The following is a 27,304-nucleotide window of genomic DNA, read 5'->3' as shown; positions in this document are numbered from 1 at the left end:
CACTCTGTATGATTCACTCACCTGATATCTAAAGTCTCTTTCACTAGCTTGTTTTGCCTTTCTCTGCAATAAATTGAAAATTAACAGCAAAAGAAAACAATAATGCAAAACAATACTCTAGACAAAGAAGGAAATAAAATTTGTAAGTGACAGTTGTTGCAAAACGGATGTGACGTCATTTAACAGAGTTAGTCAAGTGACTACTTTATCAAACAAATGACATTTCCAAAGTTTGTCTCTATCTTTGTCTGGAGCATGGATGAGAGAAATGGAGAGTGTGTAAACGTCACTTGACAAACAATAACAATTCAAAGTCATTTAAAAAAATTCTGCATGAAACTTGCTTTACTCTATCTGTTTGCACTTTTAGGTAATTTCCCTACAGTTTTGAGCACTTTCAGGGTAAACCACATCAACATTACCCGGTCTCATTTGGCTTCAAGCAAACTGCATCCCAGCACAAAAGTAAAAAAACGCGATTTAAACGAGGAAAGTGAATACATCTTCAGTACGGACCTGAACAATGATGGACGACCTTTGACCATTGTCATCAAACAACGGGACAGCGACATTTTAACGGCCAATACCACTTTTGAAGCGGTTTTCCACAATCACACCCAAATCCAAAAACCCTTGGTGGAATTGTACGAAGGATACGTTCGCGAATACCCAACTAGCAGTGCCGTAAACGGCTACGTTCAAAACTTTAATTTCTACGGACACGTTTACGTCAATGACACCTTGTACTATGTGGACCAATCGGGTGGCTCCAATCGCAGCTGGACTTTGAACTTTACCAATGGACCAATAGAGGAAAAGAACGCATTGATTTTTAAAAAGGACTCGGTTATCGTAGGGTTGCTGTTAACCGAAACCAAATCAGCTAAAACGCTTTTCAATGATTTGGTTAGGAGTGGTTACTATTCCAGACAGTTTAAGGGGTGGAAAGGTCAAGGGTACTCTGGTACCACAGGGTGGGCATACTGAAAAGTGATGGATTTACTATCGTTTTAGAAAGTTGTGCCCCATGGTGGTGCTTATCGACCACTCTTTCGTTACTCTAGTGCATAAAGGTAACGCAGACGCTGCCACCTTCCACGTTTTGTTCTCTTTGGAGGAGGCGAACGCCATCTTCAGGTCCACGGATTTTGATAATGACGGACAACCTGACAACATTGGATTCTATGTGAAAAAAATTGCGGTTTTGCATAGCAACGAAACTAGAGACTATCTGTTGCCATACCATCCGGGCATTCAAAGGGTCACCGATTATTTAGTACAATTCATGAGGTAGTTGTACACAGGACTGTTAATACAATTAACAATTTGCTGCTGAAGGTATCCAGAACTGAAATACCACTGTCTGGGGATGGTATTCACGGGGCAAAAGTTTGATAGAGGTACCTTAGGGGCTAGTTACACCCCTGACAGTACGTCACTACATCCTTTAACAGGGATTTGCGATGGGTTCATCCCCAATATGGGTACCATGAATGGTTTGGTGATTACTGCCTCCACTGTGCTTTCCCCTTTAGTTAATCAGATGATTTTTGAGGTTACCATTGCCCATGAACTTGGTTATGATGTTTGAATTTAGTTTGCAACAACATCACGTGACGTGATTTCAGGGCACAGTTTCGGTTCCAGCCACGATGGTACCCCGCAATGTTTCGGGTACATAATGGCGCCCAAATCTTTTAAAGACTACTATTTCAACCGCACCCACGTCACTTTTTCTCCCTGCAGTAGAGAGCAAATGATGAGGACTTTGGTTACCAAAGGTGACTGTTTTGAACCTGTTCAAACCAGTTTTTGCGGCAACGGTTCGTTATTTCCCCACCTTTAGTTTTTAAAATCAAGAGGGGTTTCTATAGGGGTGGTTGAGGAGGGAGAGGATTGCGATTGTGGTTTGACTAGAGACTGTCTTTTGAGGGATCCTTGCTGCGTACCAAGGCGAACCAGGCAAAAACCCTGCAAAATTAATAAAAAAGACGGACACCAGTGTCATCCCTCACAAGGACAGTGCTGCACTGAAAATTGTCGTTACAGCACGGCACTGGATCAATTTGTGGTAATTTCGGATAACTAGATTTCGCATCTGCAAAAGGGGGTGAAACGTATAAATTGTCCCAGATGTGTCCTCGATTTAATGATCTATTATTTAACCAAGTCCTGGACAGTTAAGGTTCAAGCTGTTACAGAGGCAATTTAGGCTTTTCAGTCAACAATAAAAGAGTGCTGTGTCCTCACTCTTTCTACCTGTTATTGAAAATTTAATAAAAAAAGAGGGGAAAATTTAAATGTTACAATTGAGGATTTTTGCGTATTGACGTTTCATGATTCAGAAATCTCTGGAAGAGAGAGAAAGATTTGACAGATGTCAAGGGATCGTATTATTAAAAAAAAATGGTCAAACATCGAAGTTGATGGTTATACACTATAATTTTTAACAGTTGACAGTTGACAGCACAGTAGTGACATGGGCTCATTTCACATATTTTTTTATTTCATATTTGTCCGCTAGATACGACATAGACGGTTTTCAACCAATCAGGTCTTTATTTTTAAAAGCATTATGTCAAATTGACTTCAAATTACTTTTTGTTCAGTGAAATAAAAAAGTTGTCGTGTCGTGCTATAAAGCGTGTTATTTGGCAACATTGCACTCTGCAGACTTCACTCGTGACTCGACTTTGAGGTTATAAATCAGCTGATCGGAAGAAGCTGTCAACCATCAGACAGACATAGCCAATAAAACAGCTGAAAGTCCGGTAAACCACCAAAAAGCCTTCTTTTTTGTAAATAAACTCCGACATTTCCGTTATGTGGGACGAGCCCCCTGATGCTGTTTCCAGTAGTACAGTGTGTAGTTGCTTGTGATTGGTAAAAAAGGCAGTTTTCTGCTTTTTTGACCAATCACAAACTACGAACAACCTAAACTTAATTATTTTTATTGTAGACTTGTGATAATTTTGACTTAACATGCCCGTGTCCACCATACGATACCGCAAAATGTAGATGCGGATTAAACGGAAAATGTATTGGTAACGAGTGCCACAACATTGAATGTTCCCGTTTGGGGCTGAAAGAGTGCCATTGCCAACACGGGCGATTCTGTCAAATTTGTTGCCAATACCGAAACAATTGCGTTCCAGCCATCGAAGCCACAAACCACTTAATCACCGCGGAAAACATTCAACTTTCCCAAGTGAACGATGAGGTTGCCTATCAAGCGAAACGTTTCATTACGAAAAGATTTTGCCGGAAATCTGAGGAAAATCAATGCATCAGTTTGCGTTTTATGCAAACCGATTCCGGGGATTTCTGTCTGTATCGAGGGAATTTGGGCAGGTGCAAGCCGAATTACCGATGCGAAGTTTTCCAAAGTAGACAGAGTTTCCCGTCTTTTGACAATGCTTCCCCGGAATACTTACAAACTTTCTATTTTGTGCTTCATTTTGTTTTAATACAAATTGTAATTCACTGATCCCAAAATACAAACTTACCCTTATTGTTCGCATATGTTCCTTCTTAGCCGCCCTTGAACCGCACAGTTTCCGTCTCAACCACTGTAACATGTACCAGCAACTTTTAGGGGTGGGGATGATGTTAAAGGGAGGTGGCACAGTGCCGCCTTCTTCAAAATAACTGATCCACAGTTTACTGCGTGCAAATTTCCATTCAGTGTCCGCCCTTTCCTATTCATTTGCACCTTTCTTACTAACAAGAACTATTTAGGATTTTTTGGTTACTTACTGAAATCAGTTGGTAGGAATGATTCATCATGGCTATTAAAAGGTTCAGCAGAACCACAATGTTAATAACTGAATAAGTTCCGAACATCAACATGCCCCAGAACCTGGTAAAGATTTTGATTTCGTTCAAATCGAAACTGTCCAAATCAATCAGTCCGAAAACAGCCCAAAACAAAGTCTGAACAGTCTCAAATAAACTGAAATTATCAAAATTTTCAGTTTCAAAGTTGGCTACTTAATAACAAATTAACTAACTTAGAAAACCTCCTCCATATGGTACAGGCGTTAGAGTCAGCTTCAGTGGCGTTACCGGATGAATTGAAGGATGGGTCGTCAGGGTTAGGGCATCTGGCCTTCTCCGCTCCTGCGTAGTACCACAGCAACTGGTTCAAACCTACATCCATTAAGTTAAAAAAAATGTTTATAGTTAAGTCTACATGTACAGAATAGTTTTGTTGTAAGTATGCAACCAACTATACACATCGGTGTAATGCGGGTTGCAGTGGTTAATGTGACACTAACCGCAACTGAAGGCAAACAACACTAAAACGTAGAGGAAAAAAAACTTCATTATATCCATCACCATCCTGGATAAAGAGACTTGTAAAGGTCCTAAATGAGGATTAACCGAGAATATGTAAACCAGCTTTAACGAACTGAAAAACGGAAATTAAAAGAAAAATTTGAATTTTTAAGGGCAGCATCAACCTAAAAATATTCGCGGCCGAAAACAGCCCTTCGGAGATTAACATTGGATCCCAGGCGTCCCAATCCTTCCTCATTACCACTTCAGGGTTTCTCTTAACCTAAAAAAAAATACACTTAAAACTACAGTCTCGAATCTACAGTTAATTCAAACCTCATAGTAGGAGACCACCCTTAAGGCCACAGTGGCAACGTACAAGGAATTCGTAATGAAATCGATTACGTTCCACATATCGCGAACATACTCCTCCAAACCCACGTCCCAAAGTTGCTTGATTTCACTCCAAATCAAACCTGCAAAGAAAAATCTAGTTTGTCTTTAAATAGCAACTCAGGCACAGTCAGAAAAAGTGACAAATAATATAAAAATAAGATGTAGGACACTTTGTAGATGCCTCTAGCAATAATTTGGAGGTTTTCATTAATATTTAGAAGCCTCTGGCAATTCACCTATAACGTCAAGTTTGCAAAGCTAAATTGGCTTCTTTGATCCTTTTTACCCCAAAAACTAAGATGCATTCCTTAATTAAAGGGATGAAACCACCGAAATGAGTAGTAGAATTTAAAACGGACCACTCCAGGCGAGTTTTAAGGAGGTTATGCATCGCATTTGTACAAGTTGAGCGAGCTAAGGGACTGAATTTCCCTCATTTGAAATTTCCTAGCGTGTTTCATTACCGAGATCAAGTTGCACGGTTTGCAAATTGAGTTAATTACATTAACAAAAGAGTCACGGTATTGCTTAATTTAAAATTTCCAAACTTACGGCCTGATGATTGCTTTAATGGCGAAACCTTGTCTACAAACAGCCGAAACCACTTTCAACATACCTTTTTAGCGTAAAACGTGGTTTTAGAGGTAAAAGTACTTACCGCTCACGTAACTCAGGATGATCCACTCAACTAGGGTGGGCTGTGCCCCCCTTTGGATTATTACTTCCTCTTCTCCGATGAAAAGCTGCCTCTGAGAGGCTAAAATTAGCATAACTGCAAAAATAAGTTTGTCATTAAGGATCGTTTCAGTTTGCTATAAAGCTGAGTTTTAACGGTTAAAGTGGTAATTAGTTTCAAGCCAATTACGACCTAATTTACATCACAAACTTACTAAATGTACAAACGTTTTAACTATGAAAAATTTATTAATTAAGCAGTTTGTGACCAATCACAGAGTTGTTGAATTCATTTGGGAATAAGTCTCGTATCATAATGTGACTGACATTCAGAAAAATTGTACCGTTTAATCACAGTCAGTATACTTACACAGAAACGTAAAGTAACTAGCCGAATGACAGATGAACTTGATGAAAGGCTTCCGCATCGTCTGGCCAATCACGGAATGGGGAGCCACGATGTACGCGATGGAGAAAAACGGAAAAAGTATCCCGATCCGGACGATTTCCAGGGCTTGCAGCAACATGTTTTTCCGACGAAATCCTGGAAGACCCTCGTACCAAATCGAAGCCAACAATTGTTGCACGTTTGAATGGGCCACGAACTGCAAAAAGTTACGAACTTTAACCACTAATCCGGCTTAAAGTTTAGGTTAATTGTAAAATTCAATTTAGAGCTCTATTGTGACTGCCAGAGAGGGTGTTTAATGCCTCTATTGATAGTTTATTAGAGCGGTTCTATATAGTTAGTAAAACGAGGGCAAACGGAATAGTGGCACGCCATTTTAAAGCGTTCCTTCAACTTTGCCACGAATTATGCCAAAATTATTTGCACTGCACCTGAAAATGTCGGTCAGCGGGAAATGTGAAAGAATTGCAAGTTCGTCGACCGAAAAGTAAGGCAGTTCAAGCAAATCGCGCCCGATTTACCTTTTTGACTGACATCGTTAAGGGTGCAAGGGGTTAATAGGCCCCCAGTGTTTAACAAACACTTCCGATACTTTGATTAATGCGAGCAATTCCGGAAGACGTTAGTTTGACCTGAAATCCAGTTTAGGCAATTTGCATTTCACATAAAAACCATTTCGGCTTAGTTACAACGATGAATTGCATTTAAATAATTGAAAAACTGTCAAACCTTCTTTTGTCTTAATTTAATGGCCAACTTCAATCGATTCAAATGCATTCGATCGCCGTGCTCAAAGGCGGGCCCCATCGGATCGTGATTGAGGAGCACTTCAAGCTCGTAAGAGCTCCGCGTGTGATCGAGAAGGGCCGTGGCAAAGTCCTGGCACTGTTTCCGTAATTCCTGATATTCGCCGCGAAATTCGTGCTCCATGAAGCTCAATCTGAAACGGAAATAATAGAGCCGACTCTATTTCGTTTTAAGTTGGATCCCCCCCGAACCGTCTCAATTCCCATGATAACTCGAAGGCGGTCAGAATGGGGTCTTTGGACGAAAGGGCTATCAAAGATGGCGACGCCAGGGCCCTGTAAGCGTTTATTCTAGACCGGGAGTGTCTTAGGGAATCCTCGTATCTTGATGTTACGCATTCGTCACATCCACATCTGGAAGAAACAATTTTTAATACAAAATAAGTGTTAGAAATACAGAAAACCAGTTGAGTTTTCAAACCTGTATAATATGCATTGTTTTTAACCAAACTAATCGTATAATGCATTAATTAATGTGTCCTATTAAATGAATGCATTAAAAATAAATTGATTAATCGCCTCTAGTGACCCACAATTTATTTTGGTTTAATACTAAATTTATTGTTGCACCCTTAAAGTGAAAACATAGAGATAGTAGGAAAATTCATAAATTTCCTCGTAAAACTGCAGGATATCACCGTGCTCGTTTCCTATTCAATTTTCCCAGAACAACAAAAAGTCCCTTGTCGGGAATTTTTACAGCAACCACATGTTTTACATAAAAGAAAATTGAATCTTGACAGGGTCTCGTCATATTTCCTCCAAACTTTATGTTCTCTTCATAAACCGTTGTAAAGCATATTTACATAAATAGTAGTGTTTATTATCGCGACTCAGCTGTGCAGAAAGTAAAACTTTACGACACTGGCCCAACTTACCTAACATCGTGAGGCATTGGCAGCGTAGCTCCCCTGTCCAGTAAAATTTTGATTATTTCATAATTGTCCCTATGAGCGGACAGGATCAGTGGCGTAATGTCGGGGGTAAAGGTGGCAGTATCCGGAGGTAACGCTTCCCAACTCTGCAATATGTTCCGTACATAAAAGGGGGTGTCATACACCCATCAGTTATGCAAAATCTGATAACAAACAACTCTAACAAGATGTAAACAAAAATGGTTTGTTCCACTTTCCTATTATTCTTGACAGCTCGTTAAAACTCGCATATCATTCCAAATAATGACTTACATGGGGCTCTCCCTTTTTATGGATGGTCTCCTCGTGGTCTAGCAACACCTCCACGGCCTCGACAAACTCTTCAGAGATGGCGTGCAAAAGAGCGTCTTTCGTTTCCACCCTGTATTCGATCAGCAGCTCGACCATTTCCAAATTTTCATTGTCGATGGCCATTAAAAGGGCGCTACGTCCTAAAGGGTCCACGCAGTTGATGTTGATGTAGCTCGTGTCCTCGGCCCTTTGCAACATCCTGTATAATTCCTACAGTCTAATTGATCAAGTCACAGTGTGGCCTAGATTGTACTTGCCTTCGAGTTGATGCTACGTCACCTCTTTCCACGGCCAATAGGAACTTTTTTTCGTCTAGTGTAAGTTGTGCGATTTCCTGATGAGGCCGTATCACGTTCTCCTCTTCCATCATTCCGTGGATGCTGTGTCTCTGAAAACGGTTTAGTAAAAATTTCATTTCCAGAAAATTAAATTTGTGTCATCTCTATGTAGTAGCAGTACATTTCAGTTCACTGTTCCACTAATTACTGACACATGTCAACGGCTAACGCGCTGATTGGCCGTTTTGAACAGTATCGCTTTTGTTTATAATTAATAACCAATAACAAACAGTCCATATTTTTTTAAGTAGGCGGTGAATTTAAAATATTTCTCGTATGTCAAAGTGACGATTTAAATATCAAATCAGTAATATTTGCTGGGTAGTTGTTATTGATTAATAGAATCGATTAGTGATACATTTAGTAAATTAGTGTATTAACTAGAGGTTGGAGTGGTTGTGACGTTCAACACGTGATGGCTATACACAAATGACAGCGACTGTCACGTGTCACCCTTTTTTTCTCGGACTCTTTGGTTTTACCATGCTTTTATATAAATAATTCAATAAATTAACGGAAAAGCTATTGTAAGGAGAACGTTTGGCACAGCTGCTGTTGAGTAAAAAACGGCTCTAAAATCCAGAAAAGAAGGGCAGACAGAGCCCAAACGGGCCGTAATTTAACCGGTTGTCTTAGGGGAAAAACGGCTGAAAATTCCCGTCCATAAATCTCCAGAGTCTTACGCTGGATTTGCGACAAAAAAGGCAGTTTTGCAAATACTTTCAATATATTTTGTTTGGATAAACGGTACGGTCGAAAATGGCTCGAAACCTATTAGTGTTGTAATGGAATTTATAGTAGTTGTTATTAAAATTGATGGTAAGCAAAAATGATCTTTATTGACGTATGTTAACTATAGCTGGAAAAAACAAACAAGAGTGTTTGTGTTGCATACGCACAACTTGCCAATAAACCTAATTGGATATCCTGGAAAGGAGGTAATCCGATCCAGAGGAGTCGAGAAGACATTTTTTAATTCATCATTCGCTGTCATTTTTCAGTCACGTATATTGTTTGTGCACTTTGCACCAACTGGAGGAACAAAAATGACTACTTAATTAATAAATTTCCGATTATTATCCATTAATATTAATCACTTAGCAGGAAATGACAATTTCCGTAGTCATCCCCCCATTTAAGCTAATTAAATGTTTACTGGGGCCTAGTTTTAATTTAACGGTTTTTCTCTTAAATGACTGTCCGGTTTTTCCCTTGAGGGCATAAATTCTAATGCGCTTCGGTTAGATAACCGAAGCCTGCACGCATCCCGGTTAAGTAATAAAAATAACGAAGTTTTGTTGTTGACAATTGATACAGTGGCGTGTAGGAAATACTTACTTTAACCTTCTTATCAATAGGCGGTTTGTCTAGAAGGGTGGCCAGGGCGTAGTTTTCCCCCCTGGGGATGTCGATGCAAGTGTCCCCAAATTTAGTGGGGGACCTCGTCCCTTTTTCCTTTTCTTCCTCATCTTCCCCAGGACTTTCTGCAAAACATATTTACGTATAAAGAATCTAGTTAAAAGTGGGTTATTCCTACAATTTAGGATGTTTACACGATGAAATAGTACAAAGTAAACAGTCTTTGTTCTCGGAAGTATCATCAAATATTAATGGGGCTTTACAGTAAAGTTTCAATTATGAGTTTTTAGTTAGTTTAAACCTGGATTTTTATCTTTAATTAAACCTGCTCAAGAGAATATAAATTGACATGTCAGTAAGGTTCATATTGGCTTGAAACAGATCGCCTACTTAATAGGATTCACCGTAAGCATTAAAAGTGCTACCAAATAAAATTGACCCTTAATGACATCAACAAAGCCAAACTACCTTCCGTGATTTTTTTCTCTTTATTCCTTAAGTTTTGGTAAATCAATAATAAAAAATATCCAAAGTCCTTGTGGTTCAAACTCGTAAATTGTACTTAGTTAGGAAGTATGTAAATTGTCAAAAAAATGTTATTGCACTAAAAATATACTTTGTATAAATAAAAAAATGATGTCAAGGCTTAGAAATTAATGAATAAAATCCAGCTGGATGTTATTAAAAACGATGACATTTTCAATAGAATTGAAATTGCTTACTGATCCAGACAAAACTAAACACCTTGTAGGATTTGTTCATCAGGCACAAAAACCAATAAACGAACCACTAAAACCGTTAACAGAAGCCACTCGGGATAATACTGAACCGTACAGAGGACATGTTAAACAGTTTATACGATTTTTCATTAAAACAATACACAAACTTTGATGGGAGCCTAAAAATAAACGTTTCACTAATACACTAACCGTTGTTATTGACTGAAATTTTAAAGTACGCCACTGTGCGCAATAATTGATGTCCCATCACCCTTTTAATCGGTCGATTGATTAATTGGAATTAAAAAAAGACTGTGGAGGACACCCTATATGGGGTAAATTGCGTACGAGCCTCAATTCCCCAGTAATTCCTGTTTATCGGTTTCGTTTATTAACTGATGATGTCAAGTTTGCTTCAAAAACCAAAATTTGAACGTATGGTCGATATTCGCATGAAAACAATCACTAGGACTTAATTGGATTTGTCGTGCACATTGAAGGTGGTGGCAAGCGAAAATGAACCATAACGAATTTAATAAACAGTACGGTTTTTCCATTAACGTACACCAAAACACCGTCGCCGGGGCAATTAATATTAAGTCCTCGAGACTTTGATGGGGGAAATGATCCAAGTTCAAACCTCCGCTCCATTTCTCCGGAGTGGTTGACATTTTCAGCGCTAAATTGGTAATCTTGATAAATTTCCCGCCTTGTTTAACCTTCCAATCTGGTGAATTTTGCCGTCTTAGATCATCCAAAAAGGATTAGTTTGATTATTCATTATTCACAATTGCAAAATCGTTCATTAATGAGTCCCTTTAATGCATGATTTTATCATATAGGCAACCACCAACGCTCGTAGTACTTTCCATCCTTCTTTATTTGTGTAACAGAGAGAAATAGACGCACATTATTTAGTTGACATCCACCATTACCGACTGTCACTGTCATTGTCAAGGGTGCCTATGATTTCGGTTTGCCGTGTTGTGTTTACAACTGACAATTAGTTTTTTTCAAACTTTCTAGGAACGTTTATTATAGACTACAGGCGACGGAAAAATGTTGAAACCAACTCTTATATTAATTGGCGATTAATAATCTTAATTTTTTAACGCCTTAAACCACCGCCCTCGATACTAGAATGCCTAAAGAAATAGGTTTTTTTTTTATTATTTCGTGTAGTTGATTGCAAGTTGTGAGTGAAAAATCCAAGAAAGGTTCATTCCTGATCCAGATATGTATAGATAGAGCTTTTTATACACAATCAAGTCCAGGCTAAACAAGTTGGTTAGAACATTTATCCTGGAAAGTACAATACACAGCAAACTAGTTTAAACACTGTTCAATGTAAATCTGTAAATCCTTGAAACTAGGTAAGCAAAACTGGTAAATGGTTCTTATTTTTTTACCAAGAACATTCATTCAAAATTATTTTTGTTGCTCTCACAATGAAGGATGCTTTAAAATGAACCTCACATACCTGTGCATGTAACAAGTACCTAATAAGTTTACTGTACTAGAAAGCACTGGTACTTACCATTGAGTATAGTGTTGGAGTAAAATCATTCAGTGTTCACCCACTATTGAGTTAGATCCGGTTTTTTGTAAAGTAAAAAGCTGACACGGTTGGGCTTTTTCCTGAATTGCTGTTACAAAGTGGCTTGAAAAACTTATGAACGGCAACAAACAAAAATAATTTAAGCAAATAACCTGAAGTCTTGATTTTAAACCGTAAAAATTCATCTAATCGTCAAAAAACTCAATTTCCACAATACAAACAAACGCAAACTGTCACCACTTTTCCGCCATATTGGAATTTTTGACAAGCACCTTCTAGGTTTTCTAGTATAGTAGGCGGTGGTTAAATCATTTCGATTATCACGGCAAACCGAAATCATAGGCACCCTTGACAATGACAGTGACAGTTAGTTCTGTCACTAATGGTGGATGTCAACTAAATAATGTGCGTCTATTTCTCTCTGTTTAATTCAAATAATGGTAAACAGCTGTTAATACACGGTCGACGGAAAATTAAATAAAGTGCGAGTCGTACACTACCAAATTACGAACGTCAAATCCACATTTGCGTAAATCTCCGCATTTGACACTTTTTTGGTCACTGTGTCTGGGATAGTACACTGTTGCCACGTCTTAAGTACTTTTTACAAGAAAATAATCGAGTTTTTTTCTTTAAAAGTTTGCAGCTGTTAATACTTTCAGGCCATTACTGAAATATTAAGATTCCACTCACGATTTGGACTTTTCGGCTTTGTCCAATCTAATTTGTGGATTAATCGATGATTTCCTTGATGACGTTAGGCGATTCATCATTTCAGTCATATAGAAAATGGAAAAGAGAGTGTGTTTGTTTTCATAACCCTAACACCCTCCTAATTGCTCTGTAGAAGCTTAACATTATATTGGGTAGAAAACCACAGATTAGTTGACCTTCTGGACTGACTGGTTGCAAACCAGTGTTATCATTGTTCTAAATATACGAATTCCGTTCAAACGGATAATAAATTATCAATTTTCCGCTTTACACCATAAAAATCAAATGTCGCTGAATAGTAAATGTAGTACGGTCTTTGACTTGATTTACAATGTTTTTAAACAAAATTTTGTCCAGCCTTGTTATTCTTGCGTTTACTGCACTGATACAAAGTGACGTCGAATGCACATCCAGTGAGTATTACAATTACTAGAACAATGCATATTGAAATTACCAGAAATTTGCATTGAACTGAACGAATCGTTTGAAGAAAAACTCATTTTTTTTCAGGTTGTGTTGCCTTGGTTAACCCCAATAGGGGACTCATATTGCCGAATAGCGGGTGTCCGTTTGCAGGGAGCCTGACCAATGGTCAATGTTTACGATGTCAAAAATTTAAAAAACCCCCCAACTGTAAATTGCTACAGCAGTGCAGGCAGATTTTTACCACTACCACGTTGAAGACTACAACTACCACTACCACAACTACCACTACCACTAAGCCAACTACAACTACCACTACCACAAAGCCAACTACAACTACCACTACCACTACCACTACAAAACCAACAACAGCAAAAATACAGCTTCAAACGTAAGTTGTCCACTTTTTAGCCTTATTCATACTGAATGACCGGTTTTCTTTTTGTCAGGACTACTCCGGCAGACAACAGTTCCTTCCCGTCAATACTCGATCAAATTGTAGGAGGACTATTTCCTAATACTACACGCACTAATAATAATAAAACCAAATTATAATAAAAATGTATATTTTCTAATAAAAAATAATAATTAAAATTTACTGAATAAACACCAGAATCGAGTTTCAATAAGTTTTTTTATAATTTCCAGGATTATTTACAGGCCAATGACAGGAAGGGAGAACAGTGCCAATTCAACGCGATGAACAAAGATGGAATTAATTTCATCAGGTGACAGTTGACATCCAGCACACTGACACATGTCAGTTATGAAGTTTTCTGCCTATCTTTGTCCACAGCATTGAATATTGCAATTGTTATGGTCTAGTGGTCAGTTGTCATAAAGACGTTTCTTTAAAAATATGCTGCTGTTACAATTATCTGCCTTTTGTGCATTATTTTCGTTTCCATTTTAACCCAAGTAAGTTGTATTCACTAATACATACAAATTTCCAGTGGTTAATTAATTCTAGTTGGCGATGTTATGGAAATACCCCAATTCAGGACCGGACTGGAAGATGTCCGTTTAGTGTCTGAATTTGAGTCTTCTTCAGTATTTTTGCGACAGCCCAGAGACGCGATGTCGAAAGAAAACCAAATGGGCGCAAATTCAAAGAAGTCGTATAAGGAATCAACGTATTTAGACAAATGCCAATATTAACCATGACGCTGCACCAGCAATGCCATCTGATGACCGTTACTGAAAGTACATGTTAATTCTTGACAATAAAGTAAATTTACTTTGAGCTTTGTTTCTGACCTAATTTGAAACCCTATCTAATTAGGTTATCATTAATTAGAGATTTTTGTTGTGGTCATTGCAGTAGTAAAAATAATAATATTTTGATAAACTTTTGCAATATAAAGATAGTTGGATGAACGAAATTTAATTCAGTTGCCAACATGACAGCACCAAGATTAATGTTCAGTTTTGTGGTTTTGACAGTTTGGTTGACATTACTTAATGACGTCAAGGGTAGGCCAAGTAAGTTTTGATCTTTGACTTTTGGTTGATAATTGTTTGGTTCTAGGCAGAGAAGTGGACAACCCTGTAGCAGCATCATATGTTGGTCTTCCCGAACTATCGATGGTTGAAGCCATAACGAATCAAGAGCCACAACCTTTACCAGTACTAGTGCGAGTACGCAGACACCGCGCCCACTGTCTACGACGAAAAAGAAAAAACCACAAAATAAAATGTCCAGGACCACATAGACCGCGTCGTCCACGTCCACAACCACAAAGACGTGAATACATAAATAATATGAACCAGAGCACTCATATTACAATTGGGGAAGGTGATGACAAATCTCCAAAACCAACCCAAGTTACGCCCAGTTCAAATAATTGGTTTGGTCCGTATCTTCCACCAGAAATGTACCAACCTCAAACCTTCAACTATCAACGACAAATGCCCAGTTATACCAACATGCAACCACAACCTCAAATGCCAGATACTACCAAAATGCAACCTCAATATCCACCAATTTTAACAATACACCCTAATCCAGATCTGGCAGCTCAACCAGTGTATTACAGAAATGTAAAAAATTAAAATATCACTAATATAGTCCTACTTTACTGCTTTAGATGGTTTTTGTTTTGTTATCACTTGCCAAAATGACATTTGGAATACCCACAAAAAAGTTTTGATAACTGTCACTAATAAATCACATGACTACAGTGAAATGGCGTTTTCGATTGGCAAGTTTAGTGCAAAACTAACGTATCTGTATCCTGCTCTCTCAAATGTCCCTGAAACAGTGTGGCAATACATTGGTTTTGCACGAAACATACCAATCGAAAGCGCCGAAATGAAATTTTCCATAAGAGATGCTAAAGAAATTGTATAAAAAAGTTACAATTAAATTTTTAAAAAGTATCACCCTGTACATTTTTACTACAATGTGTACATTGTAATTGTGGAGGTCCTAAAAAGTAGTGTATGTAGAAAAATTAATCCTGCTATGTCAAGAATTAATGAAGTTATGTAATAAAACTTTTAAAAAATCTGAAATAACGAAATTTAATGCAAAACAAGTAGTGAGAGACGTAATTTAAAATTTGCTTAACTCCAGATGTCAAAAAATAACAAATTTGTCTAATCTCAGGACAGAGAGTATAGTTTGTGATTGGTCAAAAAAAGCAGCTTTTCAAGCTGGCTGCTTTTTATTGACCAATCACAAACCACCAATAATGTTGCGATTTAGGCGAGCAGATTTCATTTGTACAATTTATCTAATTCCGACCCTGTTCAAACGAACTAAATGCACTCTTTATGCTCTTCATAGAAAATGCAATGAATCACTTCTTGTTTATTGCTTCTCAATGATCTTTTGTTATAAAAAAAACCTTTGAAAGTGTATAAAACCAAACGCTTGAGAGCTAGAACTACATTTAACGTGAAATTGTTATAAACATGTTTCCAGTGTTACGTGCAATGATTTTGGCACTTTTCTGCCTTTTACTGGTAGAAGTGCAATGCAAGACAAGTAAGTGAAATGGATACAATATAAACTAACAAAAAACTAACAGCTTATGGTGAAGTTGCTTTAGAAAACTTGGAAACCAGAGCTGGACCGGAGCACCTAATTCACCTGATCAAATCTTACGAAGTGTGGGTGATCTGGTTAAAAACATCTTGGTGAATGTAGCAGAAATGGTTCCAAAAGGAGACCAAGGAGGCCAGCACTAATTATTAATTACCTACAACAGTTAACATGTACTAAAAAAATAAAAGTGTTTATGCGTACTTTTTTGGAGTGCTCTCAAACATCAAAATTTAACTAAAACTCCCCCAATTTTAATTGGAATCTCCAGGAATTCCTTATTAATAAATCACATGATAATTATCTAAATTGGAGCTACTCCGGTTAAGTTACCAATCACAAACAACGAAGCCAAGTTGACTTTAATTCCGCTTCCTCTTGGAAATCTCAGATCATTTTAGATTGGTCATAATTTTCCTAGAAAATGCAATTGATTACTTCCATTGATATGTAAAATTGTTATAAAAAGGTTTTTAGTGTTTCGTGCAGTGATTGTGGCACGTTTTACTGGTTAAACTATAAACTGACCAAAAAACAGGTTATGATTATTGGGTGTCCTGATTTGGTGGCATCTTTCAGAATTCAACAAATATAGTTCCAATACAGCATTAATTTGTAATTAACTACAACTCTTAATATGTTGTGAAAAATATAGGTTTGCTAATTGATTGTTATTTAATTAATTAAAGCAAAATCGTTTGTTTCTTGGCGTATTGAACTTGCTCTTTGACATTCGCAACAGATAACATAACTATCATTAAAACGTTCCAATTTAAATAATGGATTTTCCAGAACTTATCACTCATGATAACTATAAAGTTGCAGCTTGAATTATTAGCGTCAGTTATTTTTAAACCACTGAATAATATGTGGTTGCAGCTTGAATTATTAGTGTTTTTAGCACTTTTCGCACTTTCATTCAATGATGTTGAAAGCAGAAGTGGTAAGTTGATATTTGACTGTTGTTGTTTTAGGTTAATTTTAACAATTTAGCAGGCCTTGAATCGGTTAAGCCAATCTCCAGATCAATTAGAGAAGCGCATCGCGGGAATGGTAAAAATAAAGGGCATCCACCACCTAAACGTCCACCATGTCCCAATCGGAAAAAGTGTCCAAAACGACCCAACCACAAAAAACCACACCCGCATCCAAAAAGGAGACCACCTCCTCGAAAACCTCTACCTAACCAACAAGTTACCGTAACAGTCCAAACGGACACGAAATCTGACGTTGCAAATTCCAACAACGCCCATTATCACACTATTATCAACAATTTTCACCACTGGGTTCCACTGCCATTTTTTAACATCACTGAACCTAATTCTACGATTACTCCTCAACCAACTACAATAATTCAACACTTTAAAACTCGGTAAGTCTCTAACAAAATCACGCTAATAAGGACCAAAATCGTACTCACCTACTTTATTTATAACGGCAAGTGTCATGCTAATTTCGACCTTACGTACCAAGAGAATATAATTGAAATAATATGATGACTTTGATTTTAGACCTGTAGAGCAAGAACTGACAACTCCTCAAACTAGTCCAGCCTCAAATTGCAGTGACGTCACCAATAGAGGTCCATGTACGGGATCAGCTAACCAGCAGAATACATCAATTAACATTCACCTTAATGTAGCACTTCCACCATTCTATAATCATAATGGTTTCCCACCTCCAGTTGCACCCAACAATCCAGATAACAGGTATAAATAGTGTCTGAACTTAATTGTTAGATTGAACTAGTTTGTGCAGAAAAAATGCCTCAAACACTCAAAACGGCACTGAACCCTCAAAGAGTGAGCAGCAGACGACTACAGAAAAAAGCACCATCACAACCACTCAAATCGTTCAAACTAGCATAAAACCTAATATTGAGCCCCTTACCACCACCAGTCGTAAACCTCTTGAGGAAAGGTATTAGTTTAAAGATTCTAGAATACCAAAAACCAACTGAATCTTTTGCAGTACAAAGACCACGGTCACCAAACTTACTACTACAACAGTTAAACCACTGAAAGTACCAGAAACAAATGGGCAAAAACCGGATAATGAGGACGAACAGTTGGACCCTTCATTTATCAGAGCTACCCCAAGTACTGGAAGAAAATTACCACCAAAATCACCAACCACCAACAGCGAAACCTCCTCTGTGGCAAATGGTAAAGATGATGGTGCTCATGTCCAGAATGAAATTGACGCTTTAGGCCCCCTTATAGATATTAGATACCAACAATAGTCAGAAACGGTTTGCGTGAAATTTGATGTAAAATAAAGACGAAATTAGTTTGAAACAAATTAGTATTCTTACAGGATTGGCTGTAACAATTAGTATTGACAGTACGCAAGAAAAGTTTGTGATTGGTCAAAAAAGCAAATTTCAGCTTTTATTTGACCAATAACAAACTACTCACACTAAACTTACAAACCTAAAAAAATTATAAAATCTTGACAAGTTAACGAAGTTGTGAGTGTTTTAAGTTTTTGGCTTGCCTTAAATATGCAGCCAACCACACACATGGGTGTAATGCGGGTTGCATTTTTGTATATTTATAATTTCCTTTAATTCCGAACCTGGTAAATTTAATCAACTCTTGGAATTCCCAGATCATTAAAACGTTTTTAGTTATCATAATATTTTCTAAATAATGTAATATTAAAAAATTACTATTGATATGTATAATAAAAAATCCTTTACAAGTATATAAAACCATAAGTCTTAGAGCAGTAAGTTCACTTATTGAGACGAAATTGTTATAGAAATGTTTTCAGGGTTCCGTGTAGTGCTTTTGGCACTTTTCTTTGTTTTGTTGGTAGAAGTGCAATGTAGACCAAGTAAGTAAAATAGCTACGATATAAATTAACAAAAATAAACAGGTTATGGTGAAGTTGCTTTAGAAAATGTGGAATCCAGAACCAGACCGAAGAGGGGAGTCCTGGGAAAAGTAGCAATGGTTGTAGGCCAATTAGGTATCCAAGTTGCAATAAATGTCGCATCTGATATCATCGCAGATATAATTAAGTAATTTACTCCAACCGTTAATATGTAGTTTAATAAAGGTTTCTTTTTTCTTTGACATGAAAAAATTGATTAAATTTTTTGACCAATCACTGTGCTGAGATTTACAAAAATACTGTACATGAGAGGACCATAAAGAGAGGAGAGGAGCAATTAAACAGAGTTGCCAACTCAGAGCAATGAAAATAACTCTCAAGTGTGTAGTTTTCGAAACGAAAACATATCGATTTTTAACTTTTACACCGTTGGCACATCGATTTAATAAAAAGTTAAGGAAACGTCTCGCCCTTTTTCCCCTGTCCGAGAAACGACAAATTCCTCCCACGTTCCCAATAATATGAGATTTCTATAAACCGTTCCAGATCATAAACTGCACCCGGAAATAAATATTTACCCAAAACTGGAGTAAACTAAACCACTTTTGCAATGAAAAAAGTATGTTTACTTATTACTAGTTGATTGGGCTGTCTGGTCGACAGGACCGTACTTACCTTGATTGGGACCGCCGTCGTCATGATCCGTCCATTCCGAAAACTGTAACAAAAAAATTTGAATCAGCCCTGGGGTTTATCAAAATCCAATCTGAATTCATAATAAGGCACTGGATTAACGTAGTCCGTCTTAATTTCCTCTTTCCGAATAAATGGAGTGATTCCAGAAGAGTGAAATTAGTTTGATACATTTTAGCACCTTAGGTACAAATTATTAAATTACACAGGATGTCCTATTTGAAATAAGTGAATTCAATAAAAATAAAGGCAAAATTAGCTTGAAACATTTTGGCATTCTTATGGGAACTACCGTTGAAGGTTCTCCTGATGTTAAGCGAAATTAAGCCATATTCATCTCAACTATGCAACGTATAATCGTCAAAACTGCATGGTCTAAATTGTGGACAAAATGGTTTTTACCGTAAATTTGCAATAGCACGCGATTCCGGATTTTCGGCCCCCTTTTCCGGAAATGCAGCCCCCTAAGCCGCCGTCGACGGGTCAATGTGTCAAAGACCCCGTTAATGTTTACAGGTAGGCCGATGACACGCATTTAAGTCGATATTTCGGAATCGGTATGCTTGCCTTTGCATTCGTGCACTCGAATGAACGAGGTCAGGGTGCAAAGGGGTGGAAGTTACCGTTAAGGGAGTTGTATTGCTGATTTAAGAACAATAAAAGGGCTTCCAATGTTTCGTTGGTTGTTAATGTTTGTTCCTGTTAAATGTAACAGTTACTTTGATTGAACCACCCTGTATACTAATTAAGTTAAACAGAATTAAAGCTAACCAGTCACATAAGTTATTTTGTGGCAGGCTGACAGCTGTCACTTACAAAGTCGTCATCTTTGTTTGGCGTATTGATTTCTAAATATGTCTCTCTTCATGCCACATGTTTCCGATGTGTAATTTTGAAACTTCCATGCCAGTTTTGACCGAAAATCCGTCTTGACCTAACCAAACTTGGCTGGATGCCAATTTCCACGTCGTCCATTCAATTTCTATAAATGGAGAAACCATCATTTTCGGGAGACTGGAATCGAGCTAATGTCAGCAAATTGAGATGAAATGTATAGCCATTTAAACAATTCCCTTTCCTTTTGTCTAGTCTTCCCGCACCCTTGATAACTCAACCACTTCTAATCTAAAACAAAAACAGAATTGTGTTTAATTTACACACTCTACGTGAATTCAAATAAAACTGGGACAAAAGTTTAAACTTGTCTGTGGTAAACGTACTCATCAGATTTTAAATAACGTTCGAACACATACAGGTGTGGTAAATCCAAAAGCGACCATAGGAAAACCGTGTAACGGACAGAGAAACGTACATTATTGCATGCGCGTGACTAAGACAGAAAACGAAAAAAATATCAAGTAGGCCATATTTTCAGCGCGCTGTTGCCAAACGCCAAGTATTCAATACCGCCAACAAAATTAATTTTGTTGTTGGATTATTTCTAATTTATTTCCATTCCAATTTCTGTCTATTTGTTGAGTCCTTATTGTAGTAATATTTCATCTGTTATCTGCGATTAAAATCTAACCTCAATTCTCAAATTGAAAGTAAACAAAAACAATTACACTGACAGTGACAGGCTTGGCGTTTGGCAACAGCGCGCTGAAAATATGGCCTACTTGATATTTTTTTCGTTTTCTGTCTTAGTCCCGCGCATGCAATAATGTACGTTTCTCTGTCCGTTACACGGTTTTCCTATGGTCGGTTTTGGATTTACCACACTGACTAAATTATTTCAAGAGAATTTCAACTATTTTGTAATTGACTAATTACCGGTCAAATACCTGTAAAACACACGTGTTGAGTATAGCATTGCAATTTAGTGTTAAACTTTACAAGTGTTTACCTCAATATTATCTTAAATTAGATTAGATTTTAATTAGACAGGACCGTCCTGAATTGCAAAAGTGTCTGCTCTAAAAAAAACCATTATTCAGTTGTCAGTTGGGTACCACCCTGTATAAATGTTGTAAATATATTGGAATACCGTCTTGCGAGTAATTTAGAAGTTCGAGAGTTTTCAACTAATCCAGATTAAAAAAATGACTAAATTAATCATTATTTTACTGTTTTGTGGTTGGTCTACTTGTGCTCAGATTGGTCAAAATGGTACGTTTTACCACCCTGTAATCTCGACAGTGTTGTCATATTTTTCTTGGTTTTTCCAGAGGCTCTCGAACTCATCCAACAAGGTTTTGAGGAGTACATTGAAACTCAACTGCGTCCAGACTACCTCGACGTAGCTTTATCTCAGTTTCAACTGACCCATTTTTTCCGGACAACCGAAACGCTTGGCAACACCGTCCAGTCCACTTTGACCAGTGACGTGGCGTGCAATTTATGCTCCATCGTTGCCAATTTTCTGGTAGACGAACGAAAATTGGGGATGAGTAGCACAGGAATTATGGCGGAAGCCCAGACTATTTGCGAACTTTTGGACATTGAAACACCAAGAGTGTGTAACGGAACCATCTACCTGAATGCTGTAAGGTGAGTTTCAAGTGTGTAGAGTAGTTTCCAGTGTGGTGTTTCTCAGGATATTTTACTGTACATTATGGATAACAATCCAGACTTAAACCCTGCCAAGTTTTGCGACATTCTGCTCCAAGACAACGGGTGTAACTTTACCAATATCGAATGGACCGTAGATTTGCCCGAAGGACACTCACCAGCAAAAGATTTCGTAACTGTCGCAAATGTCACGTGATTTCACACTGTCCTAAAATGGCGTTTTCAGCACGCTGACTCAACCTCCACGTTTAAAGTCCTCCAAATCACCGATATGCACGTGGATACGTTGTACACTCAAAACAAAATGAAGGTTTGCTCGGAACCGCTGTGTTGCCAAAGCGACCAGGAGGACGGTACCGAGGGCAACTCCTGCGGATTTTGGGCTGAATATGGCAACGACGTGTCCGAAAGTCTGGTCGATGAAGTGATTCGATTTGCAAACACTTTTGTAAGTTGTTTAATCAAATTGATTAATGGAAACAGATTATTCAGACATACGTATTTTGTATCAGGATGTTGACTACGTTTACTTCACTGGAGATATAATCAGTCATCGAATTTGGTCGACAACCCAAGAAGGCAATGCTGACCTAATCGACAAATTCCTGAAAAAGCTCAAAAATGGATTCGCCGTTCCAGTTTATCCAGTGTTAGGCAACCATGAATCCTCCCCCTTAAACCAGTAAAACTCTATACTAAGAATTTGTAGCACAAAACTGGATTGAAAAGAGTTTCAGGTTTGTTTCTGACGACCAAATTCCAGCCAACATATCCACCCAATGGTTGTTCAGCTTAATTGAGACGGAATGGGCGGAATGGCTGCCAGAATCCGCCTTGGAGACCATCAGGAAAGGTGGTTATTACACTGTTTCCCCTAGGGATGGTTTCAGGGTGGTGGTTTTAAACTCCAACGTGGCCTACCGAGCTTGTTGGTAAGTTTTTAAGGAACTTAAGGGTTGAAAGTGAATTGGGGATGGTTGCAGGTGGTTGTTGCAGAATGACGTGGATCCTTTCGGTCAGTTAAGTTGGTTGGTGGAAGTTTTGGAAGAAGCTGAAGCCCAAGGGGAGAGCGTCCACATTTTGGGGCATATTCCCACTGGATCGGTGGACATTTTGAAAGTTTGGTCCAGGGAGTACAACAGAATTATTAACAGGTTTCTACAGCAATTAAAACTTATCTGAATCATCATGAAACTGATTTTTTTTAAATAGATTTGCCAACACTATTACCGGTCAGTTTACTGGTCACGTGCATGTGGATACTTTCCAAGTCCATTACAACGTGTCCAACCCTGATGAGGCCATCAATGTGGGCTGGAACGGGGCTTCTATAGTGCCATACGACCAGGCCAATCCGAGTTTCAAGATTTATCACGTGGACCAAGACACTTTTGTAACAACTGTTGATTACGAGTAAAAAGGTTAATCTACTTATTAATTTTGTAGAATTTGGTAGATATCGATCAGTACACATTCAATTTGACTCAAGCCAATCAGGATTCAGGAAAATCACCTGAATGGTACCAAATCTACTCCTTTAAACGGGACTTTAACGTTCCAAGTCTACACCCTAGAGACATTGGCAATATGTTGCTAACTATGGCGACCAATCACACTCAGTTAGGAGAGTATCATCTGTAAGTATTATCTTGCTAGATAACAGGCACAGTAATATACTAAAAAAATATACAAAGATATAGATACAAATACTCGGATCCTGCGGTGGCTAGTGGATGCAACGAGGACTGTCAGAAAAAGTATCTGTGCGAGCTGTCGACCGCAGTATACGGCGAAACGGAGAAATGCGATTATTTAAAACAGTTGTACGATGACAATTTGTAGATAAAATAAAACAGTTTTGATTAATTTAACACTTGAGACAACAAAATGGTGACTTGAGTGTTCCCTTGATTACAAGTTTTTCAAGTGGAATTTCCTGGCAAAAAAGTAAATGTCCTTTAAACCAACTGTATGCAGAGAGGTATCAAAAAACACTAGAAAACACTTGAAATGTGTGACAATGAAGAATTACCTAAATCAGTTAAGTGTGTCATTTATTGTTCCCTAATCCCTGAAACTACATACAGCAAGATTGATAGAACTTTTCAAGTACCCCAATTGAACAAAACAACCAAGAAAGCTAGTTTGTGTTTTAGTGTCAGCAAAATGTTTGCCTTTCTAGGGTTTCTGGTGCTTGTTGCTGGAATTAGGGCAAATACCGAAGGTAACTACAATCATAGATTTTTAACCTCAAAACCAACTCCAATTTTACTCCATCTAGAAGCAATTCTGATACAAAACCTCCAGGAAGCTTTGCAGGAACTGAGCGAAACGCAAAACTTAGAATTACTGAACGAAACCCTCAAACAACTCCAAGTACCTCAATTATTCAGGTCTACAGACAATGTTGACTATGATTACACTATCACTCAAACACTCGAAGGTTTGAATTGACCCACAATGTACGGTAGATTGTGGTTGGTCAAAAAAAGCAGCTGATTTCTCTTGACCAATCACAAGTTACCCACACTGTTTTTTTGCAACTTGTGGACTTTACAGCTAATACCGTTTGTTCCCTCTGTTACACTGTTGCCAATTTTCTGATCGACGAGAGGAGGAATAACGTCTCTTTGGACATTATAGCCTTGGAGGCGGGGGCGGTTTGCACCCTTGGTGGTATTGAAACCGCCGCCGTTTGTAAAGGAGTGATTGACTTGAATTTAGTAAGTTCTATGGTTGTTAATTAACATTTAACAGCAGAATTTTCACTCACAAACCAAACAAAAACCCTTGAAGACTAGAATCTCTTTTGCAGCCAATTTTGGGTTACATAATCGATCACAACCCTGAAGTGACTGGAGAACGAGTTTGTGACCTGTTACTCCAAAAATCTGGATGCAGTTCCACAACTTTTGAATGGACCATTGACGTACCTGTAGGGACAACAGTGCCTAGAAAAAGCCCCAGCAATCCTGAGTCAACCTTCAACGTTCTGCACATTTCTGACTTCCACTACGATCCTTTGTACACCCCTGGAAGGGCAGTGGCGTGCAAAGAACCCCTGTGTTGCCAAATCGACCAGGAAGATTCCGAAGACAGTGACGGTTCAGTGTGCGGATTCTGGGCTGAGTACAACAACGTTGATTCTTCTGAAGCCTTAGTGGATGAAGCAATCAGGAAGGCCAGTGAATTTGTAAGTTTTTTGGTTAGAAAAGCGGGTGTGATTCTGTATGTAAGCATTGTAGGGATTTGAGTACGTTTACTTCACTGGAGATATAGTGAGTCATAGAGTGTGGGGCACCTCAGTGGAGAACAACACTAGAGACTTGAAGCTCGTTTTTGGGAAGATGAAGGCAGCCTTTGGGGGTAAACCCATTTACCCTATTATAGGCAACCACGAGCCCAATCCTGTCAATGAGTAGGTTTGTTCAGTAACTTTTAAGGTGGTAGATTAGTTTTGGTTGTCCAGATTTGCTCCTGAAGATGTCCTAGACTCGTCACTGTCCAGTGAATGGTTATACCGTCTAATAGCGTCCGAGTTCTCCGAGTGGTTGCCGGGCTCAGAAGAAGACCTTCTGAATGGTGGTTACTACAGCGCAAGCCCTAGAGAAGGTCTGAGGATTGTAGGGCTGAACAGCAATCTAGCCTACTTGGAAAACTGGTAGTTATCCCATAAACCTGAAGTTTGTTCCTTCAAACAGTCATTAATCCAGGTGGCTAATCCAAAACGACACAGATCCAGGAGGTCAACTAGCCTGGCTGGCCAATACTTTGAAAGAAGCCGAGGACAATGGGGAAGTTGTTCATATTTTGTCTCACATTCCTGGTGGAAAGTCGGATTTATTGCCAGTTTGGAGTCGGGAGTATCACAAAATTATTGAAAGGTCGGTTGTCCTAAACAAACAGTTTTTTTTATTATTAAAGCCACTTAACAGGTGTTAGAGTTATCTCACAGATAACCGTATCTGAATAGTGTTAATTTCAATGTGATGCAAGAAAATTACTTAATTCAGTTGTAGTCAAATTAAGGGTTATCTAATCTATTACCTTGTGCCGATTATAATGATATGGCATTTTTGACAGATTTTCCAATACAGTGGCGGCCCAATTTAACGGTCACACCCATAAAGATCAATTTACAGTGCAGTTCGGCTCCTCAAACACGTCAGAGGCGATCAATGTGGCCATTAATGGAGCTTCGGTGATTTGCGACAAATCTAACCCTAGTTTCAAGATTATCAACATTGATACCAACAATTTTGTACGTTTTTTCCGAATTTTACTGCTAAGTTTAATCCCCTGTTGGTTTAGGATGTAATCGACACTCACGAGTACACTTTTAACTTGACTGAAGCTAATTTAGACCCGGAAATCACCCCAAACTGGTACAAGCTCTACTCGTTCCGGGATAGTTACCAGGTGAACAGTTTAGCCCCGGCCGAGTTGGGTGAGCTGGTTTCCAAAATGGTGGCCGATCACACCCTATTGGATGCTTATCACATGTAAACCCCGACAAAACAAGCGGAAATTCTAAAACTGTTAAAATTTGTTTTCAGTTTTAGATACAGAAACGCTGATCAGGCTTTGGAGTCTGGCTGCGATGACAGTTGCAAGAAGAATTACTTGTGCGAGATTGTTACCAGTCGAGTAGGGGACTCGACTCAATGCGACTTGTTCACTGAACTATACAACAACCATGTTTAATCCAGTGTAAAATAATTCAAATTACAAAACATAGACACAAATTAGGAAGAGTGTTTCAGTCAACCAACTCCGGTGATAATGCCATAATTTATTAACGAAATTTCAGGGTGAAACGTGAGCTGAAACTGAAATTGCATTAATTTACACTGTTTACGACAGGGCCCAATTAACATTCTAGTAATTGAATTAAATTAATGTGTAGGTCAAAAAGAGCAGCAAGGTAAAAACAGACATGACATTTAATAATTAAACTCGTGTCATCTCTATATAGTAGTACTTCAGTTCATTGTTCCACTAGTCAGTATTACAAAACTGACATATTTCAACGACTAACGCGCTAATTGGACGTTGTGAATCGTACCCCTTTTGTTTGAATGAATTACACCCAATCACAAACACTATAAATTTATTTAAAGTAGGCCGTGAATTTGATGTTTTTGGTGTGTCAAAGTGACGTGGTAATTTGGTGTTAAATATCTATAAAATCGATAATATTGATTGTGTAGTGATTGATATTTATTAAGAATTGTTTATTTAGTTAACTAGTGGTTCGGATATTTCGGTAGCTCAAGAGTATTCACATGTAAGTACTGGCGGACATTTTAACTGTC

The 27,304-nt window shown here is 38.2% G+C and overlaps 7 protein-coding genes across 15 annotated transcripts in view; 6 read left to right on the top strand and 1 right to left on the bottom strand.

Annotated features, from left to right (window-relative positions):
• Positions 1-27,304, bottom strand: part of Trpgamma (Transient receptor potential cation channel gamma) — a 34,122-nt gene that overhangs the window by 5,657 nt on the left and 1,161 nt on the right. For 2 of the 5 annotated variants that reach the window (XM_081990622.1, XM_081990623.1), the window contains exons 2-17: positions 19,461-19,503; positions 9,467-9,612; positions 8,048-8,178; positions 7,752-7,989; positions 7,443-7,585; positions 6,757-6,918; positions 6,488-6,698; positions 5,720-5,954; positions 5,333-5,446; positions 4,615-4,754; positions 4,464-4,561; positions 4,278-4,411; positions 4,011-4,149; positions 3,757-3,952; positions 3,507-3,698; positions 22-63 (exon numbers count right to left, since the gene is read on the bottom strand). In XM_081990622.1, the coding sequence (XP_081846748.1) occupies positions 22-63; positions 3,507-3,698; positions 3,757-3,952; positions 4,011-4,149; positions 4,278-4,411; positions 4,464-4,561; positions 4,615-4,754; positions 5,333-5,446; positions 5,720-5,954; positions 6,488-6,698; positions 6,757-6,918; positions 7,443-7,585; positions 7,752-7,989; positions 8,048-8,160 (2,157 nt within the window). In that variant the 5' untranslated portion in view covers positions 8,161-8,178; positions 9,467-9,612; positions 19,461-19,503. Of the gene's footprint in view, positions 1-21; positions 64-3,506; positions 3,699-3,756; positions 3,953-4,010; positions 4,150-4,277; positions 4,412-4,463; positions 4,562-4,614; positions 4,755-5,332; positions 5,447-5,719; positions 5,955-6,487; positions 6,699-6,756; positions 6,919-7,442; positions 7,586-7,751; positions 7,990-8,047; positions 8,179-9,466; positions 9,613-10,209; positions 10,351-19,460; positions 19,504-27,304 lie in introns of those variants that run through there. The other 3 variants (XM_081990620.1, XM_081990621.1, XM_081990624.1) reach the window with 2 other exon arrangements.
• On the top strand, positions 277-3,511 carry LOC145736291 (disintegrin and metalloproteinase domain-containing protein 17 homolog). Its single transcript, XM_081990625.1, has 6 exons — positions 277-956; positions 1,015-1,290; positions 1,339-1,577; positions 1,629-1,823; positions 1,875-2,071; positions 2,960-3,511. Exons 1-6 carry the CDS (start codon positions 334-336, stop codon positions 3,485-3,487), a joined length of 2,058 nt encoding a protein of 685 aa, XP_081846751.1. The 5' UTR covers positions 277-333; the 3' UTR covers positions 3,488-3,511.
• LOC145736307 (uncharacterized) lies at positions 12,734-13,516 on the top strand. The gene is made up of 3 exons (XM_081990650.1): positions 12,734-12,891; positions 12,989-13,292; positions 13,351-13,516. The coding sequence occupies exons 1-3, from the start codon at positions 12,810-12,812 to the stop codon at positions 13,454-13,456; spliced, it is 492 nt and encodes a 163-aa protein (XP_081846776.1). The 5' UTR covers positions 12,734-12,809; the 3' UTR covers positions 13,457-13,516.
• Positions 14,215-16,150, top strand: LOC145736306 (uncharacterized). Of its 2 annotated transcripts, XM_081990649.1 has the most exons (4): positions 14,215-14,374; positions 14,430-14,816; positions 14,853-15,890; positions 15,946-16,150. In XM_081990649.1, exons 1-3 carry the CDS (start codon positions 14,302-14,304, stop codon positions 14,951-14,953), a joined length of 561 nt encoding a protein of 186 aa, XP_081846775.1. In that variant the 5' UTR covers positions 14,215-14,301; the 3' UTR covers positions 14,954-15,890; positions 15,946-16,150. The 2 variants fall into 2 exon arrangements, with proteins under 2 accessions (XP_081846775.1, XP_081846774.1); XM_081990648.1 differs by having other exon boundaries at positions 14,430-15,890.
• LOC145736302 (uncharacterized) lies at positions 16,725-18,248 on the top strand. 3 transcript variants are annotated; one of them, XM_081990644.1, is made up of 5 exons: positions 16,725-16,890; positions 16,944-17,319; positions 17,459-17,656; positions 17,697-17,867; positions 17,919-18,248. In XM_081990644.1, the coding sequence occupies exons 1-5, from the start codon at positions 16,752-16,754 to the stop codon at positions 18,187-18,189; spliced, it is 1,155 nt and encodes a 384-aa protein (XP_081846770.1). In that variant the 5' UTR covers positions 16,725-16,751; the 3' UTR covers positions 18,190-18,248. The 3 variants fall into 3 exon arrangements, with proteins under 3 accessions (XP_081846770.1, XP_081846768.1, XP_081846771.1); XM_081990642.1 differs by having other exon boundaries at positions 16,728-16,890; positions 16,941-17,319; XM_081990645.1 differs by having other exon boundaries at positions 16,729-16,890; positions 16,941-17,319; positions 17,706-17,867.
• LOC145736298 (sphingomyelin phosphodiesterase-like) lies at positions 21,429-23,860 on the top strand. Its single transcript, XM_081990636.1, has 10 exons — positions 21,429-21,587; positions 21,647-21,963; positions 22,015-22,161; positions 22,216-22,437; positions 22,502-22,671; positions 22,727-22,921; positions 22,973-23,143; positions 23,202-23,382; positions 23,436-23,626; positions 23,684-23,860. Exons 1-10 carry the CDS (start codon positions 21,521-21,523, stop codon positions 23,829-23,831), a joined length of 1,809 nt encoding a protein of 602 aa, XP_081846762.1. The 5' UTR covers positions 21,429-21,520; the 3' UTR covers positions 23,832-23,860.
• Positions 24,056-26,734, top strand: LOC145736292 (sphingomyelin phosphodiesterase-like). 2 transcript variants are annotated; one of them, XM_081990627.1, is made up of 10 exons: positions 24,056-24,213; positions 24,271-24,432; positions 24,549-24,712; positions 24,805-25,182; positions 25,235-25,407; positions 25,459-25,650; positions 25,703-25,873; positions 26,073-26,250; positions 26,301-26,491; positions 26,546-26,734. In XM_081990627.1, the coding sequence occupies exons 1-10, from the start codon at positions 24,156-24,158 to the stop codon at positions 26,691-26,693; spliced, it is 1,815 nt and encodes a 604-aa protein (XP_081846753.1). In that variant the 5' UTR covers positions 24,056-24,155; the 3' UTR covers positions 26,694-26,734. The 2 variants fall into 2 exon arrangements, with proteins under 2 accessions (XP_081846753.1, XP_081846754.1); XM_081990628.1 differs by having other exon boundaries at positions 24,079-24,213; positions 24,274-24,432.

This window comes from Ips typographus, linkage group LG12 (genome assembly GCF_016097725.1).
Source record: "Ips typographus isolate SLU linkage group LG12, UJ_Ityp_2.0, whole genome shotgun sequence".
NCBI classification, from domain to species: domain Eukaryota; kingdom Metazoa; phylum Arthropoda; class Insecta; order Coleoptera; family Curculionidae; genus Ips; species Ips typographus.
The sequence above is the reverse complement of the archived record's forward strand: the minus strand, read 5'-3'. Positions and strand labels throughout refer to the sequence as shown.

What these genes read in the sequence shown, in the direction of transcription:
- LOC145736291 (XM_081990625.1), top strand. Translation starts at nt 334, where the DNA reads ATGAAACTTGCTTTACTCTATCTGTTTGCACTTTTAGGTAATTTCCCT. An exon ending in AAGGGGTGGAAAGGTCAAGG is followed by an intron (nt 957 to 1,014) that starts GTACTCTGGTAC and finishes CTATCGTTTTAG; the next exon opens with AAAGTTGTGCCCCATGGTGG. An exon ending in AACCAGTTTTTGCGGCAACG is followed by an intron (nt 1,824 to 1,874) that starts GTTCGTTATTTC and finishes GGGTTTCTATAG; the next exon opens with GGGTGGTTGAGGAGGGAGAG.
- LOC145736307 (XM_081990650.1), top strand. Translation starts at nt 12,810, where the DNA reads ATGTTTTTAAACAAAATTTTGTCCAGCCTTGTTATTCTTGCGTTTACT. An exon ending in TGACGTCGAATGCACATCCA is followed by an intron (nt 12,892 to 12,988) that starts GTGAGTATTACA and finishes ATTTTTTTTCAG; the next exon opens with GTTGTGTTGCCTTGGTTAAC. An exon ending in GCAAAAATACAGCTTCAAAC is followed by an intron (nt 13,293 to 13,350) that starts GTAAGTTGTCCA and finishes TCTTTTTGTCAG; the next exon opens with GACTACTCCGGCAGACAACA.
- LOC145736306 (XM_081990648.1), top strand. Translation starts at nt 14,302, where the DNA reads ATGACAGCACCAAGATTAATGTTCAGTTTTGTGGTTTTGACAGTTTGG. An exon ending in ATTACTTAATGACGTCAAGG is followed by an intron (nt 14,375 to 14,429) that starts GTAGGCCAAGTA and finishes GTTTGGTTCTAG; the next exon opens with GCAGAGAAGTGGACAACCCT.
- LOC145736302 (XM_081990642.1), top strand. Translation starts at nt 16,752, where the DNA reads ATGATAACTATAAAGTTGCAGCTTGAATTATTAGCGTCAGTTATTTTT. An exon ending in CCCAACAATCCAGATAACAG is followed by an intron (nt 17,657 to 17,696) that starts GTATAAATAGTG and finishes AGATTGAACTAG; the next exon opens with TTTGTGCAGAAAAAATGCCT. An exon ending in CGTAAACCTCTTGAGGAAAG is followed by an intron (nt 17,868 to 17,918) that starts GTATTAGTTTAA and finishes AATCTTTTGCAG; the next exon opens with TACAAAGACCACGGTCACCA.
- LOC145736298 (XM_081990636.1), top strand. Translation starts at nt 21,521, where the DNA reads ATGACTAAATTAATCATTATTTTACTGTTTTGTGGTTGGTCTACTTGT. An exon ending in ACTCACCAGCAAAAGATTTC is followed by an intron (nt 22,162 to 22,215) that starts GTAACTGTCGCA and finishes TGGCGTTTTCAG; the next exon opens with CACGCTGACTCAACCTCCAC. An exon ending in CAGTTAGGAGAGTATCATCT is followed by an intron (nt 23,627 to 23,683) that starts GTAAGTATTATC and finishes AAATATACAAAG; the next exon opens with ATATAGATACAAATACTCGG.
- LOC145736292 (XM_081990627.1), top strand. Translation starts at nt 24,156, where the DNA reads ATGTTTGCCTTTCTAGGGTTTCTGGTGCTTGTTGCTGGAATTAGGGCA. An exon ending in TATCACTCAAACACTCGAAG is followed by an intron (nt 24,433 to 24,548) that starts GTTTGAATTGAC and finishes TGGACTTTACAG; the next exon opens with CTAATACCGTTTGTTCCCTC. An exon ending in GAGCCCAATCCTGTCAATGA is followed by an intron (nt 25,408 to 25,458) that starts GTAGGTTTGTTC and finishes TTGGTTGTCCAG; the next exon opens with ATTTGCTCCTGAAGATGTCC.